Here is an 18278-nt window from a genome sequence, read left to right on the forward strand (position 1 = left end):
CTCTTATGGAAATAAATAAAGTTTTATAAAAATTTTCCAAAGCCGCAGACTTTGATCTGGAAGCTGAGCTGGATACAGCATTATTTTTAAACAAGCCACCCTTCAAAGGCTGCTTCTCCCTTTGCAAAAGGGTGGTGTTTGTTGTTTATTTTCCCTTCCAGGAGGTTTTGCAAGGCAAATGTTTCTCAGAACAGTCCCACCTCTCCCAAGGGATGGGGTCTCACCCAGTGCTGTGCTTGGAGCCAACTCTCTGTGGGACAGCCCGGGGCCCTCTGTGTGCTGGTGGCAGCAGTGACAGCCACAAGGCTGCTGGCAGAGAGCACAAACAGTAGCACATGCCTGTGCAGGCTTTATAGAGGGACAGCAACCTCCCACCTCAAAGCTTCCATTAATGGGGAGGAGACTCAAGTCAAGTCTACTTGAGTTTGGAGTAGGGCTGGTGATCCCTGCCGGATATTCAGCAGCACACTCAGCTTCAAAAGACCTTAATCTGGTTAGGAGCAGCATAAAGCAGCAATTAGCACATTGCTGATGAGCAGCTCAAAGGAGCTGCTGGAGAGCAGGATTTCATTACCCAGCCCATCTTCTCCCAAGCAGCAGGCAGCTTTTGTTACTCAGACTCGGAAAATTTTCTAGAGTTGGAGCAGCAGTGAACCATGAAACTCCCTTTGATGGTTTGTTGTGGGGTCACCAGGGTTTTCCCAAGCACAGAGACTCAGCTCAGGCAGGCATTAAGGGCATCCTGCCTTCCCCAGGGTACCCACCTTCACTAAATCTCCCTCTGGGATGCTGCCATTGACAGTGTGGGGCTGATCCTGGGCACAGCCAGCACAGCAACTGCGGGATCAGGACTGGCCCTGTCAGGGTGACTCCAAACACCCAGCACTGCTGACAGCCACTCTCAGACCTTCCCATCCAGGAGACTCTTGTTTTAAATGTCCAAGTTTCTTTATTAACCTGAGTATAACAAATATAACATGTACACAGTATAAAAATGAACACAGAACCTGACAGGTGTACAGGTACAACACAAATACATGAACTATACAACGACCAGTTCATTGAATGATAATATATTAAGCATTTCATTACTTGGAAAAAGCAAGTTTTGATCATAAAAATTGTATTCTTTACCACTGAAATTATACAAAGTACATTCAATACTGAAAAGTGACTCAACGGAGCAGGACCAAGGCATGGCCTGGCTGCTTAGTGTTACCTTGGGCCAGGACTGTACAAAATGAATCCAGACACTTTGCTGGGATGCGTCTTAAGAACTTAGCAATTAAATTAAGAAGTACAAAGTGTTTCAGGGAGGGTATTCTTCTCTTAAAAGCATGTGGGACGTGCTTTTGGCAGGACCAACAGGCTTCGGCAGCATGCAGAGGGTGCAGCCTGGCACGGCTCTACGCGGGCTCCGAGTTGATGGGGGGCAGGTTTTGGTGCTTGAAGTACTGCACCACTTGCTGGGGCAGCTCTGCCAGCACAGCTTTGGCCAGGGTCTCCTTGGGGACCTGTGAGCCAAAGGGAACCAACACCAGTGTTAGGACAGCCACAGGGGACACTGGCTGGGCTGGCCCCAGCTCCACATCTTGGCATTTTATTTAATACCCACTAGCCAGCATTTTATACACCAGGGATTATTATATTCTATACTACCCTCCCTCCAGGAGAGAATTCACTGGTACACAGGAATAAAACATTCTGGGTAGGTCAGTAAAAACAGGTGTGAGTGGCAGGAGGTGAAATAGAAAGACACTGATTAATTGCAAAGAAGGGTAAGATAAGCACAAGCTCCATCCTTGGCAATCAAACCCGTGCCAGCAACAGCCTCTGTCCCAGAGCTGTCCCTGGATGATTGCAATGGACTTATCCCACAGAGGGGATGTGCAGGGCCAGTGCCACCATTGCCCCTTCCTACAGAGGATCAGGGGGCATGGGGCTCCTCCTCAGGACAATTCAGCACAAAGCCCTTGGCGTGTGGCACATCAGGTGTGCTGGATGAGGCCTGAGTGGGAGTCACCATAACCAGCACAGGGCAGTGGCAAGGGGCGTGAGCCCAGTGCTGCCACACTCTGCTGCAGGAACCCAGATCCTGCTCTGAGTCACTGGTTTCTGCTCCCACCTGTCTGACCATGGAGAAACATGGCATGCTCAGGTGGAACCACTACAGAGCCACAGAGCACAGTCACCCTCCCTGCAGTGCTGATTTATGTGATCCATGCCACAGCATCCCTGAGGCTAAGACAGAGCAAGACAGGCAGGTACCTCTTGCCTCTGCCTTGGCTGTTCCACTTGCAGGGTAATTTCCAGGTCTGCGTAAAATTCCATTTTACGCATCCATTTTTTTAATCCTGACATTTATTTTTTTGGGGTCAAATAATTAAACCATATATCCCTACATTATCCAAATCATTTGTCATCAATACACTTTCAATTAACCTTCCTCTATATTTCCTAGTATCAAAAACAATAACCGTCATCATCAAACAAACAAACACAGAACTAACCCCAGAACTAACCCCCCCCCAAAAAAACCAAACAAAAATACAAACCATGATGATAAATCATCAACCAATCACCCACCAAATTTTACATTATTGTAGCTTATAAAAAGCATGACACTGAAGATGTCAAGATGGCTGCCACACACACCCAAGGACAGCTGACTTAGTCCTAACCTTACTGTTAGTTTTTGCTAGGTATATACATGCGAGTATCCGTGCTCCAGTCTAGATCCCTTGACACCTTAATTAGGTAGACAGCCCATCTCCCCGGGATCCCTCCATGCCAGCCCATCTCCCCTGGGATCCCTCCCTGCCAGCCCATCTCCCCTGGGATCCCTCCCTGCCAGCCCATCTCCCTGGGATCCCTCCCTGCCAGCCCCACTCACGTTGCGGAAGTTGCGGAAGGGCACGAACTGCACGATGTCGCGCACGGCCTCCTCGCCGGTGTGGGAGCGCAGCACGCGGCTGTCCCCGTCCAGGAACTCCATGGCTGCAAAGTCAGCGTTGCCCACGCCCACGATGATGATGGACATGGGCAGCTTGGATGCCTGCACCACGGCGTGCCTCGTCTCGTCCATGTCGCTGATCACCCCGTCTGTGATGATGAGGAGGATGAAGTATTGCTGCGGAGGGGAGGGCACGGGGTCAGAGCCAGTGGGATGCCAGTACAGATGTCAGAATTCAGGACATCTGAATAAAATCTAATATCTAATTCAGAATCCCTCTGGCTGTCCTGGATTGCCAAGACCAGGGGGCTCAGAGACCCTGGCACAGAGCCCAGGACGCCTGTGGTTTTGAGTATGACCCATGGAGCAAATTACCAACCTTATATGAGGATCTGCAAGCCACAAAAGTCTAAGTAGAATAACAATTAGTTTGTCACAGTGGGAAAAATCGATTTTTGAGGTTTTAAGAATAGGTGTTCAGGAGGCAAGATGGAAGAATTTAAGTGTGTCCAGCCTTTCTCCTTCTTCTTCTTGGCCTCCATCTTCTGCTGTGATGCTGGCACTTTTAGATTGGTTTAGAGTAGAAGCTCACTGTCTAACATAAATGATAGGTATTGGAAAGTAATTGTAAATACTGTACATGTAGTTTTTAGCATAAAAAGATAACACCGCCCCGGGGGCAGGCAGAGTGCCTCTGTCTGTCCTGCTGAACGGACCTTGGCAGGGCAGGAGAAAGAATTTTATAGATAAGAAACAATAAACAACCTTAAGACCGAGAACTGGAGTTCTGGCTCCTCCTTCAACTGCCAGGCTAAGAAAAAAGACTTTCTGACGTATCTTGAAGTCACTCTGACCAGCTAGAGTCCCCAGATACACCCTCACACTGCAGTCAGGGCTCACACATGTTGAGGAGTGGCAGGGCCCCTGGGGGTTTGGGGGTGAGCTTCACCATTTCCCAGGTCAGCTGGCATTTCATGCCCTTCAGCAGAATCCAGAAATTCAAAATTCCAGAATCCAGAAATTCCAGAAACCCATGGTTTTTGAAAGATCTTGAACAAACAACAAACCAGCTCCCACTCCAAAATATTTTTCTGAATTACTGATTTACTGTACTTAATGAAGCAACACAAAATCAACTTCCAAACTGCACAGGATCTCTGTCAGGGCCAGGAGGAATTCAGGGTTGGGACATGAGCCCAGCTGGGAAATGAAATCTCCCTCTGCCTGCACACAGTAGGGTGTTTTTTGGGGTGCTCCCATCAACATCTCCCTGCTCTGATGGGAAGCATTTCCTGCATTGCACTGCCAGGCTGTGGGGCCATCCCACAGTGCTCAGGGCTTGTCCACCTCCTGTACAAAGCCATGGCTGTGGGAGGCACTGAGGGGGATGCAGAGGGTATCAGCGAGCTGGGGGACAACAGAGCAGCAGCATTAGGAACTGCTCCCCTTCCCTTGGGAAAGGGCTGCTCCTGCAGAGCTGGAGAAGGATGGACAGAGATGGACAGACGGTCCTGCTGGACTCAGCTCAGCAAACTGGAGCATGTGGACCCCCGAAATCCCATCTCCTCTGTCTCCAAGGAAAGTAATAGCTCAATTTTGGCACATTACAGAGCTTGCGTGTGCTGGAGAAATGACGAAAACAAGCACTTAAGAGCATTAAAGGCCTTTGTTCCTCTCCTCATTCTTTCCATTTCCTCTGAAAACCGCTAGTGCAGCATCCTGGAAAAGCAGAGGAAGGAGTGCTGCCCCAAGCCTGTTTTTCTGGTCTTCCTCCAGCCCACATCCCCTGAAACCTTCCCTAAGCCTCATCCACTCTTGATGATCTGCAGTGCTAAACTCCAAGTACTAACAAGGCTGGGTAGAGCTTAAACACAACTGAGGACACGGGTGAGGAGCCAAGCCAGACCCTTCTCCACTCCAGCCCCTTTCGATGCATTAACCCTGCCTGCACAGCACAGTCCAGGGTTTAGTTTTTATCTAAATATGAACTTTTGAGAGCAAAACGTGGTGAACCATAAGTCTGCAGAGCAGGACTGCAACATCTGAGTCTGGAGGACAAGACTGAACTTCAGGAGAGGACCTGCTCTGGTCATAACTGGAAGCTGGACTTGGACCTCACCCCATCTGGGAACCAGTATGGGAGGAAGAGTATGAAACCTTGAGGGGAGCAGCTGATAATGACTTTCAGCTGATTCTCCCTTTCCCTGCCTGGCTTCTCTCCTGGAAACATGGAAAGGGTTATTTCCCTTTGTTCCCTTCTTTTCTGTGAAATTCATAACAGCATCTGAGAAAAATGCTGGAAAATATGCAGGGAAAGGGGTGGGGAGGCAGAGCTTGTCAAATGTTTATCACAACATATTTCAGAGGTCAAAAGAAGTAAGAGCTGATGCTGGGAATCAGCCTCAAAGCCCAGGGGCTGCTTGGGGTGATGAAGCAAGGGACCAGGAGGCACTGCTGGAGAGCATCAGTGGGAGATTCCCCAAGGAGCAGTGGCAGTTTTGGTGGTGTCAGTAAATGACAGCAGGACAAGGGTGCTGGTGGCACCTCCGGGCTCCAGCTGCAGTACTCAGCCAGGGTGGCACCTCTGCCAAGCCACAATCAGAGCTGCTGGTGCACAGGGACCAGGCTAGGGCGTCCATTGCACACCAACCAGCAGCACCTGCCTCCTTTCTCCTCTTTCTTGTTAAAATGGCTGATCTCTGCATCCATGTGGGCTCTGGGATGATTCCCAATCCGTTTGCAGGACTTGGAGGGATTAGGCAGCACTGAACAGCATGAGGTGAGAAAAGGGGAGGTTTGGACGCAGGGACCCTGCTGGAAAGGTGAGTTTTAATTCCCCAAAGCTTATTAATCCTTCCCCAAGAGCCAAATGGTGTAACACCCTTCTGTCCCTCCCCCAGCCCCAGGATGTTTTAGTCTCCCATCCCTTACGAGCTGAGGGCTGTGTTTGTGATCTATGTTGCTATGGAAAAACTATGAGGATTTTTGGTTTTATTTGAAATGCTGGGAGCAAGCGAGAGCGGGAGGAAGAGGAGGGCAGGTTCAGGCAGCCACTCAGCACCAGGGGTGGCTTTGATGCATGAGCTGAAGAGGGGATAGAAGAGGAGAAGACCCTGGGGGAGTGAGATCCCTCATCAATAACGCTTTGTGCTGCCAAAAAACCACCTGAGCCAAGCCAGGCTTGCCTCTGACGGCACTATTAGTGCCCATTATTTAAAATCTCCCTTGATTAAACTATTAGTGCCAGCAGAGGGGTGCAATTTGCATATGATTAGTGCCTCTGCTCAGTGCTGAGCCCGTGGGCTCTCCCTCCCCCACTGACAGCGACACAGAAAATGAAAAAATGAGGAGAGACCTGGATCTGTGCTGAATTAAACCACATTCAGTATTTCCTTATGCCTGGAGCTGGGAAGAGCAACAGCACTCACAGCAAGGCTGGAAAAGGTCCTTGTGGGGAATAGGTATTAAGTGTGATCCTGCTTTGCTCCAGGCAGGAATCAGGGAAGCTTTTACCCCAACACCTCCTGCCATGCAACTGCTGATGCCCAAGCTGAGCTGTTTTGGCCATCAAAATCCAGGGGCCAGATCTGCCATCCTCCATGGGCAGCCTGCTGCCACAGGGACCCAAGGGAGCTCTATCTTGCAGACTTCAGCTGCTCATCACACCCCTAAGAGCACACCTTGGTCACCACTGGCAAGGCTGGACCCACAGACAAGGGAGAGACATGAAACCCAGCTCAGGCTTTGTGTTCCCCTGCCCAGAGCCACCAGATCATGGAATCTCATGGACTTACAGATGCAGTTTCCTGTTGGGTGGCTTGAGCTGCAAAACGAGCTACGTGGTTGATGATGGGCGAGAAGTTGGTGGGGCCGTAGAAGCGGATGTGGGGCAGGCAGGCAGAGTATGCTTGGACAATGCCCTCCACACCTTCAGGGAAAGCAGAGAAACAGGCATTACAGAGTGACACAACTCAGGACCACAGCAAGCCCAACCAGGAATCATTAGCTCTGGAAATGGAGCTGAAGTCAGATCCATTTCCCCCACTTCCTGCCCGACTCATCCCAAATTTCTGAATATCCAAGCTTTGCTCTTCAGTCACTTTGTAGTGGGTCCTCAGACCTTCTGTGGTAGGGAAACCCTCGTGGGACTCACAGTCAATGAAAGCATTCCTTGGGATTGTGAAAAAATCTCAGAATCAGCCAAGGAGGAGGAGCAAAAAGAAAAGCAACTCCTGGTCTCTGAACATAACCAAAAAAGAGATAGAGGGTCCGCAGTAGCCCTAGTATAGATAGTAGCCCTTACTACTTAGGATTTGAGCAGTCCTTCAGCCATCTCTGTGAGCAGCTATCAGCTGCTAAATGGAGCATTGAGTCTGAATTCCCCATCTGCTAAGCAGGCCTTGTGTTTCTTGCAGCCTTGCAGGGGGAGCAGACGGCTGGTAGGACACACCAGACAGCAGAGCGAAGGCGGATTTTACACAGTCTGAATCCAGCTGCATCTTACCCTGGGCCTTCCTACACACCCTCAAATTTTCTGTGATTTCCTCTGAGTGTGCCTTTAGCATGTGCTCTGCTTCACTGTTCATATCTGCCTCTGAACATGCCTTGAAAAACCCCCATGATCACAGAATCATGGAATGATTCAGGTTGGAAGGGATCTTAGAGATGATCTAGTGCCAACCACGCTGGCATGGGTGGTGATGCCACCCACCAGATCAGGTTGCTCAGGGCCCCATCCAACCTGGCCTTGAACACAACCAGGGATGAAGGAGTTACTGAAGAAATGCAGAGGAAGGACAGAAGGCATTGAAGGCATCTAAGGAGTCCTAAAGGCCTGGCAGATGCTTACCTGAACAGAATGGATTCCTGGGATTGAAGTTAATGGCAAACTCATGGGATACCTGTGGAGAAGAAAAGACCCAAGTTAATTTGGAGGGCCAGTGCAGGGCAGGCAGCTCACCAACAGTTCAGCTGATGCTGCAGGGCTGGTTTAAGTGTGATGCTCCCCTGGAGCAGAACCAGGCGGTCACAGAGTTATGGTCCACATAACTGCTGGGTTAGTGACACTTCCCAGCCCTCTGCTACCCAAACAGCAAACACAAACACGGTCAGGGCTGAGCAGCACTTGAGGATGAACCAGTTCTCCAGTGCCCCCATCACGGAGCCTCCTGAAATTATCACACCAGACATTCTCCCACAGTTATCACAGCAGGTCTGTCCACGTGGCTTCCTCCTGGCTGCCCAGAGGGGAAGCAGGCAGCAGGGATGCTCTCAGTCAGCTGTGCCATCTCACCAGTCACTAGGAGAAATTACTTCATCCTGCTGCAGGTTTTAAAGAAAGAAAACTCAAACTCATGACAGGGAGTGCCAGTCCTGGCAGCATCTCCATTCCCCATCTCTCTGCACGAGGATAAAGCAGCAGGAGATAAGAAGACACAGAGTGAGCTGTGCTGAAGACCTGGTCTGGCATGTCAGGTACAATGGCAAACCAGCAGCTGATTAACTTCATCCTCTGGGTCAGCGTGAGGGTGAAAGGCAGCGTGGGAGAGGTGATGTGAAAGCTTGGGTGTGATGGACAGCAAGTCCCAGCACGACTTGAGCTGGTTTTCATTGCCTATGAACCCGTCCTTCCACCACAGCACATCCAAGACCCTTTGGCTTTCCCACCACCTCCTTTCAAGCTTTCAGAGGGAGATAGTTTTGCAAAAAGGTCTTGTGGCAAGAGCAGAGAGCCCTACACCTTGATCCCTGGCTGATGCACTGGACAGCAGTTGCTTTGAGCCTGTCTCAGCCAGCACAGAAAGCTGAGCAGCCCAGCTGCAGGAGTGGGCTCCTGGCTTCCAGTATGAACCTTTATAGTGCTTGTGTGGGTCAATAGCCACCAGATATGTGGGGTTACACATTCCTCACTCTGCTCCCAGCAATTTAGGCACTCTAAGAAGCAAACAGACTCTCAGGAGCATCAAGGATGTGCAACTGCCTCTCCCAGCACCTCTGAAAGTTGAAGGGGTGATTTGGGCCTTCAGGCCACCAGCTCAAGGACTCTGCAACAAAAAGCTCCCACCCTGTTTGTGCCAGTGTTACAAAACAAGGATATTGTCTCCCTCTCGGAAGGGTGGAGGATTGCTGAGCTTTCCAGCAAGGGAATTGCTTTGGGACACACAAATTCCCAATGCTGGCAGAAACGAGTGTCCCCCAGAGCCGTCTGAAGGCAGAGCCCGCCCGAGGCTGCGAACGCAACACGCGTCTGATTCAGACTTTCCAATTATGCTGGGCATTGTGTCCAAAGCAGCAGAAACTGTTGTTACAAGAGGCTGTGGGGTGGGAAACAGCAACCAAACAAAAGTAAAGTCAACCAAAAGCCTTCCCCATACTGCAAAGCTGATGGGCTGCCTGACTGGTGACCGGCCACAGCCTGCTCAGGTCTCCCCAGGCCTGCAGAGCACCACCAGGAGCACCCACAGCCACCAGGGTAGAGACAAGCTGAATATATAGCTGTGTTTTGCATACACCCCTTCTCACAGAAGCCTTGATTTTGGGCAATACACCCAAATTCAGTAATTCAGTTGACTTGCGGTTGTGAATGGGCTTGCTTTTTTTTTTTTTGAAGATGTTCAAAATTCTGTCATGAGTATTTATAGACAAGGCAGGCAGAAATATTTCCATGTTTTGCTCTGCAAAAGAGGGGTTTCTCCTTCTTTTAAGAAGCAATGAAATGGTTTCAAGCTGTGTTCCTCACTGTCTACAGAGCAGAACCCCTACGTGGCAGAAGTGTTGCAAAACCTCCTCTAGAGTTTTTATGAATTTTACATATATAAAAATATATATCTACATATACATATCTCCTAAAAAAATCAACAGGAGGGCTTCAAAACAACAAAAAAACTTAAAAGAAAGGATGTCATTCCCTATTCAGCTTGTACTTTGAAAACAGTTTCTGTGGAGTCCAGCTAAATGTACATGGAGCACCTACAGCTATCCCATTCCCCAGTAACTCACAGGGAGAAACTTTTGAACCATCCCAAAGGGTAAGAACAACCTCACAGAGGGTTCTCTGCCACCTCCAGAAGGAATCCCATCACTGCCATGACTCAGTTTGCCTATACATATATATATATATGGCAAAAGGATGGAAGGCCTTGGAGGTTTCACATCAGTCAAGCCACAACCTTCCTTCAGCTGATCCCATCTCCCAAACAAACCCAGGTGACCGGTGTGGCTCCAACATTGAGAATCGCCCTCTCTGCTGCTGCTTTGCCTTTGCTCGTCCCCCAGAAAGCACAACCCATCTGCTCCCCTCTGCTGTTCCCTACCAGGAAAGCACTCGAGGCTCTCCACAGAGCTGTTACACCGCAAGATGTTCTTTGACATTTCCAACGCGACTTTTGTGTGTGAAACATCTCGCTCCGACGGGCGCCGGAGAAGCGTTGGGGGAGCCATGGCAACGGGAGCACAGAGCACCATTTATACCTCTTGTATCTCTTGGCAATCTTTACTTGGGTCCATGGGTCTCTGATTTCTGTCCACTGCCACACAGGGCTGCTGCTTTGGCTTTGAAATTACCCAATGAGCCTTGACAGCCAAAAAATCATTAATGAGTGAGTGGAGCCAGTGATGCTTAGAGAGAGCTGGGCAGAGAGGAAGCCCCAAGCTGGAGTGGTGCAGGGAGATGCACCAGGGATGGCCCCACTGATAACATGAGACAACTGATGGGTCATGGGTGACCTGTAGGCATGGCCCAAGCACCTGGGGAGGAAGAAGCTGCTCCCCACTGGGGCTTATTTGGGCTTAGAGATCATTCTGGGGAAAAACAAGGTATTTTTTCTGGTAGCTTTTACAGAGCATCTCCTGGCCCACAGGAGGCACGTGCAGAGCCCCCAGCCCTCATCCTCAACCCAATATCCACCTCCAGTCTTGCAGAAGGGCTGTTTCCAGCCCAGCAATGCCCTTCCTGTGCGCACTGACTCACACACATGGGCAGCACAACAGGATGCTCTCTGTGACAATCCTGAGCTGCTGCGCCCTTTCCATGCCTACTGCATTTGCCATTCCCATTTTTCTCCCCAAGTAACAAATCCCTGGCAGCAGCTGGCTCTGAAGACCTTGGAAGATGCTTACCTAGATTTTCCCAACAAAAGTGATAAAGTGACAGACCAGAGACATTTGGAGGCCAAGGAGGATGAATCAGCTCCAAAGTGCACATGGAGGGATCTCCTTCTGTGGCTGGCAAACAGCAAGAGCTCCCACTTGAGTCATACAAATTCTGGCTGCTGGGAGGGCAGGGAAAAGCACAAAGCCGGAGCAGGCAGGACATCCCCAGCCACGAGGGCTGGCAGGGATGAGCTTCCCAGCCCAGCTCCCAGCTGCTCATGACTTACATGCCCTGCTGTGCTCAGCCCAGAGCACAGCTCCCCTCCCACAGAACACAAAGGGCTCGCTGAGATCCAACCCCAGCCTGAAGCTGGGAACGCCTCAAAAGCTGTGAGCAGAAAGAAAATGCACACGAAGGGCGTGAGCAAAGAGCAGCCAGAAGAGCCAGCCAGTAATTAATGATGGTGGTGTCCCAGCACATTGTCTCAGCCCTGAGAAGATGCTCCCCATCTGCCAGCCAGGCTGCAGGAACAGCCCCATTCCCTGCCCTCCAGAAGAGCAGGATGTGCAGCTCAGCCCTTGTAGGACCAGTGTCTAATCCTAACCAAAGATCAAGGTGGATTTTTGGGAAAGCTCCTGTGCTTCAGTCCTTGCAGGCTCTGCCTGTGCAGCATCAAATCAAGGCTCCCTAGCTCCCAGCCCCCTTCCAGACTTAGCTGCTGTCTGACACATTCATCCAGAGGCCTTTTCCCTTCCCCAGAATTGTTCCTGCCTTCTGCCAGGAAAATGAATCAATGCCTGGCTCTGCCTATTAATGCCAGGGAGCTGCTGCTTTCATGCCAGTGCAGAATGAAGGAACGGGCTGCCTGTGCCCCATCCCTGCCTTGCTGCCCACCCACACTGACACATCCCACCGGCTGAGATTCCACACCTGCCCTTTCCCCCTCTCCCCTGCAGCTTTTCCCTGACCAAGCCCTGGCAGTTCTGCTCCTGCCAAGGCAATTTCAGGACAAACCCATCTCAAACACTCAGGTGGCTGCAGCACTTCACCTTCCAGTCTGGCGGGAGCTGGGCGCCGAATCCCAGAGCAGGAAACATCTTGTCCCTAAAGAGAAGGAGGAAAACATATGGGTGTACTGACACACACAAAGCAGGCTTGCACAGCTTCTCCCAAAACATGCAGTGCTTTTCAATGGGAGATAAACATTCTTAAGAGAGAACAGATATTCCCCCTTGGATTTGATCTTTAGAGAAAAGGAAGTCCAGCTTTGCTCTGTTTCCCACAGAGACCAGGAGCATCCTCTTGCCCAAACACACACGTCTCTTGCAGGCATGTAACCCTGGAGATTTTAAAAAGTGAGCAATCCGTTTTGGTCACAAGAGCCATCACAGTGAAAGCAACAGACTCCTGCTTTGTTTTCTCTATCAATGTCTGAGATGATATTTTTTCTATATTTTCTCCACTCCTCAGGATGTCTGAGGAATGAGGCGGTCTGGGGTCACAGCTCTGACAGTAAACAACAGCAAGCTGAGGACACCTTCCCCCAGGATGTTCCACCTCTGCTAACATCCTTCCCCTCCACAGCAGCAATGGGGGGAGAGGAGAAAGCCTATCCCAACCCTCTCCTCCTGCATCCTGATGTTTATGGTAAATAACATCCTTAGGGTATTACTTAGCCCTAGATCAAGGCAGATGCATCCCAGAAGCCTCTTGGGAAGCCAGGGAAACATCTGCAAACAGGGGTGGTGGCAGAAGGGCACGGTGCTTACGAGTCATAGTCCTGGATGATCTGGCCCACAGCCCAGATGGCTGACAAGTACTCGTTTGTCCCCAGGGGGTTGATGTAGTGCAAAGAGGAGGGCTCCTGGGGGTTCCCATTGGAAGCTGTGAAGTCAATCCCAACCTGGAGGACAAGAGAGAGGCATAAACCCAACCTCTGTTAGCAAATGCCACCAGAGACCAATCCTCCACTGCTGTGAGGCACACACACAGTTCCCTCAAACCTCAAACTTTGGAAAAAGTTTAACAAAATCCATTTCTTGCAAAAAGCTGATTAAATACTACATTAGGCAAAGTCATTCACTCTTTCCCCTCCAGTTTCCACCAATGAGCATCACACAAGGTGTCCCCAAGCAGCCCCTAGTCCTGGAGCAAGCCACCACCTCCTCCAGCTGAGGGTTCTCACTGCCCATCTCCCAGATGCACAGGAACTGAGTAGCCCCAGGGCCACCAGGGCAGCCAGGGCCACCTGGGTATCTGGATCTCAAGGTCTTTGACCAAAGCATCACAGTCCTGAGCAGACCTTTCCCTGCAGGCAGGAAGACCAGCTCTTCACCAGGCTTCCCCAGGGACCAATATATGCTGAGCTCTCAGGGGACTCTGTCAGGAAGGCACTAAATTAGGCTTTCTATTTAAAGGCATTTGTAGAAATGCCTATCTCAGACCCAGATAAATCTGGCCAGGAGAGGAGAGATGCTGAGCAACCCAATCTGATGTGACTGGGAAGGAAGAGCTGGGACAAGGCAAACAGGCAGCGTGACTGCACTCGACTGGTTTGCTTTGCAAAGAGGCAAAACCCAAAATAACTCCACTGCCTAAATCGAGCTCAGGGATTTTGCTCTGTATCTATAATGGGGGAGGACAAATGGCAGTTTGCTTGAGAAGGGACCTTGGCCTGGCTGGGGCAAGAGGACATCACAGGCCAGGAGGTGCCACCACCCTGTGCCAGGGTGGCTGGAAAAAGGGCATGGCAGGACAAGGGAACATGCTTTAAACTTGCTAGGGTGTGGGTTTGGATTGGAGATAAGGGAGAAATGTTGCACAATGAGGGTGGTGAGGCACAAGTTGTGCAGAGAAGCTGTGGCTTCCCCATCCCTGGAAGTGCTTAAGGGCAGGTTGGACAAAGCCCTGGGCAAGCTGGTCCATGGCAGGGGGGCGGAACGAGATGATCTTTGAAGGTCCCTTCCAACCCAAACCACCCTATGGTTCCATGAACACCTAACTTCTTTATAAAACAACTGTACGGCCTCACCAAACCTGTGGTTCACCTCTGGAACACCCCTGCACAAGTTCTGGCCAAGCCACCATGGCCAGAGAGCAAGAGGGAAACTGAGGCACGGCGTGGGGTGGAGTGAGATAGGCAGGGGCCCTGCTGGTGCAAGGAGTGCCATCAAGAGCAGCAAGACTCAGGCACTGGGTCTGGGAGGGACACAGTTTGCTCTGCTTTCAACACAGGGCACACAGCTGAGCCCAAACCCCTTTTCTTTGGCCTCAGCCCTCCTCTCCCTCGGTGGGGAGGGCACCAGTGGCCTTTCCAAATTGCAGGGGGTGTGTGCAGCATCCTCCTGCCAGCTCAGGTGTTTCTGCAGTGTTCCCTCTGGAAACACACCCTTTGGACCAAAGATGCCTTGGGAGGAGGAGGAGGAGCCCTCCAATAACCAGCAGATCTTTAGATGGGGGGAAAATTTCTGCATTCAAACCTAATTCACACAAGGGCTCTGTACTACCAATAAATTCACTGATTTTCTCTTCTATTCACTCTCCAGCACCCAGACCAAAGCACACAGAGGCAGAGCAGCACACAAAAAGCTCTCCCAATCATTGCTGTTCCTATGGCAACTCTTCCTCCTCCTCCTACTCTTCCCCCATCGTGTTTTCAGAAAAAACAACAAAATACAAACTGATCTAACTGCGAGTGCCTGCAGCTCTCTGGGTACTGCACCAGGAAAGTTTGCAGAAATTGAGAAGCCCACTTCTGCATTGTGGTGGTTTCACTCAGGATTGCCATGTTCTTGCTTATTTACTCCTGACAAGCTGTGGTCCAGCTTGAAAAAAGGTGGAAATGCCAGTAAAAATGCAGAAAACCATCTCTATAACATCCCAAAGCCTCCCATCTGGGTTCAGAATAAGGAGAGCTGCCATAAAGAAAATGAGGGTGGTTAAAGCTTGAAATAGGGAGGGAAGCTGGTGACACTTTGTGAAGGGTCAGAGGGTCTTTTTGAAAGTCTAGCATTCAGCCAAAGTCCAGCCAGCTCCCTCCATGCTACTGGATGTACCTCAGCATCCCCAGAATCCCCAAACCCACATGGTTTAACAGCAAAATGGGCAGCTCCTGTCACCCCAAGCTGGTGCCAAATCTCACACTGAACCTCACTTCCCAGTTCTGCCCATCACATAGGTGTTACTACTACTGGGCAAAGAGAAGCAAAAGTCCTTACAGTGAACATCAGTTGGCAGCCTCCCAGGATGTAGTCCAGGAAGGAGAAATCTCTGGTTATCTGAAAGAAAAACCAAAAAAGCAGTGTTTCAGCAATTGTCATCATTATTCAGGCTATGCAGGCCCTTGGAAACACAAGGGAGGCAGAGGATAAGGGATGGGGGGAGCTGGAGAAGCTCAGTCAGGGCTGAAGGAAACATCTCGGTAACATACTCACCTTGCAGGACTTGACAATGATGATCCCAGAGTTCTTGTAATTCTTTTTCTTCTTTTGTTTTTTGGGGTTAATGCACTCCAGCTCAAGCTGTAACACACGAGACAGGCCCTGGTGTGAGAGCAGTGCTGGGCTGTGCCCCGTGGCTGCAGATGCCACCAGCAGCATGTCCTGGGGGCTGAGGAGGAAGATTTTATTGCCAGGCTATGGGTTGCAAATCCAGAGGAAAAATGGGCTCAATGCCTGCCTCTGGCACCACCACCTTGTGCAGTCCTAGACAGGGCACTTTCATGCCTTTGTGCCTCAGTTTCCCCAGGCAGAAGACTCAATGCACCACACATGCTGTTTCACACCTCTCCATGCCTTGGCCAAGATCTCCTGGCCTGCAATCCTGGTGAGACAGCAGTGCAAAGCTCTGCTATCCAGGGGTCTTCACAGCACCCCTTCAACCAGGAGGCATCTGCCAAGGATCTTGGCCAGCACTTCAGGGCAAAATGAGGACACCTTGGGCACAAAGCTGGTGTTGAGCTGCACTCCTGGGGACCAGGCTGCCCCTGCTGCAGATGCAGCCCCAGCAGCAATTCACACCTGCCCTTCTGCCCCACAAACCACAGGGCACCTCCAAATCAGGGGTGCTGCTTCAGACACCCAGCAGAGCCTGACTTTCAGCAAAGCCTGCCTCAGCTCTCCCCAGCTCAGATGTTTCAGCTACAGCCATAGCCTGGGTCACTCATGGTGTGGGTGGAAGGAGAAAGGAACTTGGACTTGGCTTCCCCTGAGCACAGATTGAGGGTGCAAGAACCAAAGTCTACCATCAACCCTGAGGAGCCCCTTCCTCATTCTTCCTCATTCTTCCCCAGAAGCATGTCAGCACTTACAGGAGAGGCATCTTGGGCTTCACACAGCCTGGCTACCGAGGTCTGGAACTCCCCGATGAAGTCGTGTCCCCCATCGCTGTCGTAGTCATAGCACACCACCTGGGGTGGAAGGAGCACAACCAGCCTCAGGAACAGCAACCACCTCCTGCCAGAGCTGCTGAAGTCCCCAGCCTCTCCTGCTGGAGACCCCAAACGAGGAATTTTTTGTTGCTTTGGGGTTTGTTAATAAGGCAGCCATGGGGATTCAGATGTTTGAGAGTCAATCCCAGAGGCTGATCCCCACAGGGGGCTCCCCACTACCTTTATCATCTTCTCCATCTCTCCATCACACAGTGACACCAAAGGCACAGTGAATGGCTTCCAGACAGGGTCCAGAGTGTATTTGATCACCTGCAGGGGGGAGCACAGGAATGCTGTCACCATGGGCACAGCCACAGGTACGGATCAGGACAAAGCAGGGACACATCTCCAAGAGTGACCCTGAAGCAGCTCTTGGTGGACAAGGCCAGGCAAGCTGTCCCAGCTCTCTCCTGCCTCCATAATTGAGACACAGCAGATGTGCTGGTCTCAGGCTGCAGCAGGTGTGAGTTAAACCAGGTTTGTTTTCATTGTGCTGGGTGATTGATCCACCCATGGGAGCAATTAAGGAAATCTGCCTGAGAGAACAGCTGTGGCACACTGGGCAGCACGGGCACAGCAATGCCTGAGCACGGGCACAGCCACTCACTGCACAACCCCCGGGCCAGCAGCTGCCATTTCTGCCCTCTGCATCCTCTGCTTGCCCCCTGCTCATTGCTTAGAGCCCCCCAGCACCCAAACACAGCCTGAATCCATCTGGGCTCTGACCACTGAGAAGATGGAGCAGCAAGATGCTGCAAGCAGCCTTGGAAAGCCAAATCAGCCCGGGGCACATTAAGCTCTCTTGTCTCATCTGTGTAACATCTGCTGCCTGGGCTGGAGAAATATTAATTGATGCTTTTTGACATTTCCTGAGAGAATGCAATTGCTTGGTAGAAACCTGAGCAAACTGGAGCGGGCTCCAGGCACATGCTGTGAACATCAGAGGTGCCTGCAGGGCAGGCAAAGATCCCTTTTCACAAAGGTGTGGTGCTTACAAAGAGAGATTCGCAGGGATGTTCAGAAAGTCAGGCACAGGCAGCAAATTAACCCTTTTCTGTTTGAGGCAGCAAATTAACCCTTTTCTGTGCAGGGCAGCAAATTAACCCTTCTCTGTGCGAGGCAACCAGGGGGGATTCTGGTGTGAAGGACCTTGGATCTCTGCAGCTGGGACAGTCACTGCACAGAGCAGGGAGGAAGAGATCCATGGCTGCTGCTGCTGTGGGCAAACAGCTGCACAGCACCTGGGATCCTGTTTGAGAGCCAGGCTCTTCCTGAGAGTGGGGGAAACCCTGACACGGCAGGAACAGCTCAGCTGAATTTGTAAACACCTAAACACCTCCTCCAGGAGCCTAGGAGAGCAGGGGGAGCCCACACATCCATAAATGCTGCCTGGTCACCAGGGTGGGTGGGGCAGGATCCAGAGTTCCAGCTGAGCCTTCATTCACATCTGTGCTTGGACAACAAGCTGCAGCAGAGCATCCCTCCTGCCCTGTCACACCTGCCCTCTCACACCTGCCCTGTCTGCTGGGGCAGGGGAAATGCCAGCATCACACTGAAAGCTGGGTCTATTCCTGCACTAGAATGGATGATTCCTGCAGGAATGGAGAATTTTATTTCTTCATATCCAGCCTCAAAGCACAAAGATGGTCACAGTACCATAGAATGGTTTGGGTTGGAAGGGGCCTTAAAGACCATCCAGTTCCAGTCCCCCACCATGGGCAGGGACACCTTTCACTAGACCAGGATGCTTCCAAACCCATCCAACCTGGCCTTGGACTCTTCCAGGGATGGGTCACCTACCATGG

The 18278-nt window shown here is 51.0% G+C and overlaps 1 protein-coding gene across 3 annotated transcripts in view; it reads right to left on the minus strand.

The window, feature by feature from the left end:
* Positions 1-924: 924 nt before the first annotated feature.
* CPNE2 (copine 2) overlaps positions 925-18278 on the minus strand; it is a 46179-nt gene continuing 28825 nt past the window's right edge. For all 3 annotated transcript variants that reach the window (XM_066557508.1, XM_066557510.1, XM_066557509.1), the window contains exons 7-16: positions 16654-16743; positions 16354-16452; positions 15479-15565; positions 15263-15322; positions 12815-12948; positions 12095-12149; positions 7803-7854; positions 6748-6881; positions 2894-3130; positions 925-1514 (exon numbers count right to left, since the gene is read on the minus strand). In XM_066557508.1, the coding sequence (XP_066413605.1) occupies positions 1407-1514; positions 2894-3130; positions 6748-6881; positions 7803-7854; positions 12095-12149; positions 12815-12948; positions 15263-15322; positions 15479-15565; positions 16354-16452; positions 16654-16743 (1056 nt within the window). In that variant the 3' untranslated portion in view covers positions 925-1406. The remainder of the gene's footprint in view (positions 1515-2893; positions 3131-6747; positions 6882-7802; positions 7855-12094; positions 12150-12814; positions 12949-15262; positions 15323-15478; positions 15566-16353; positions 16453-16653; positions 16744-18278) is intronic.

This window comes from Molothrus aeneus, chromosome 11, assembly GCF_037042795.1.
Source record: "Molothrus aeneus isolate 106 chromosome 11, BPBGC_Maene_1.0, whole genome shotgun sequence".
Lineage (NCBI taxonomy): Eukaryota > Metazoa > Chordata > Aves > Passeriformes > Icteridae > Molothrus > Molothrus aeneus.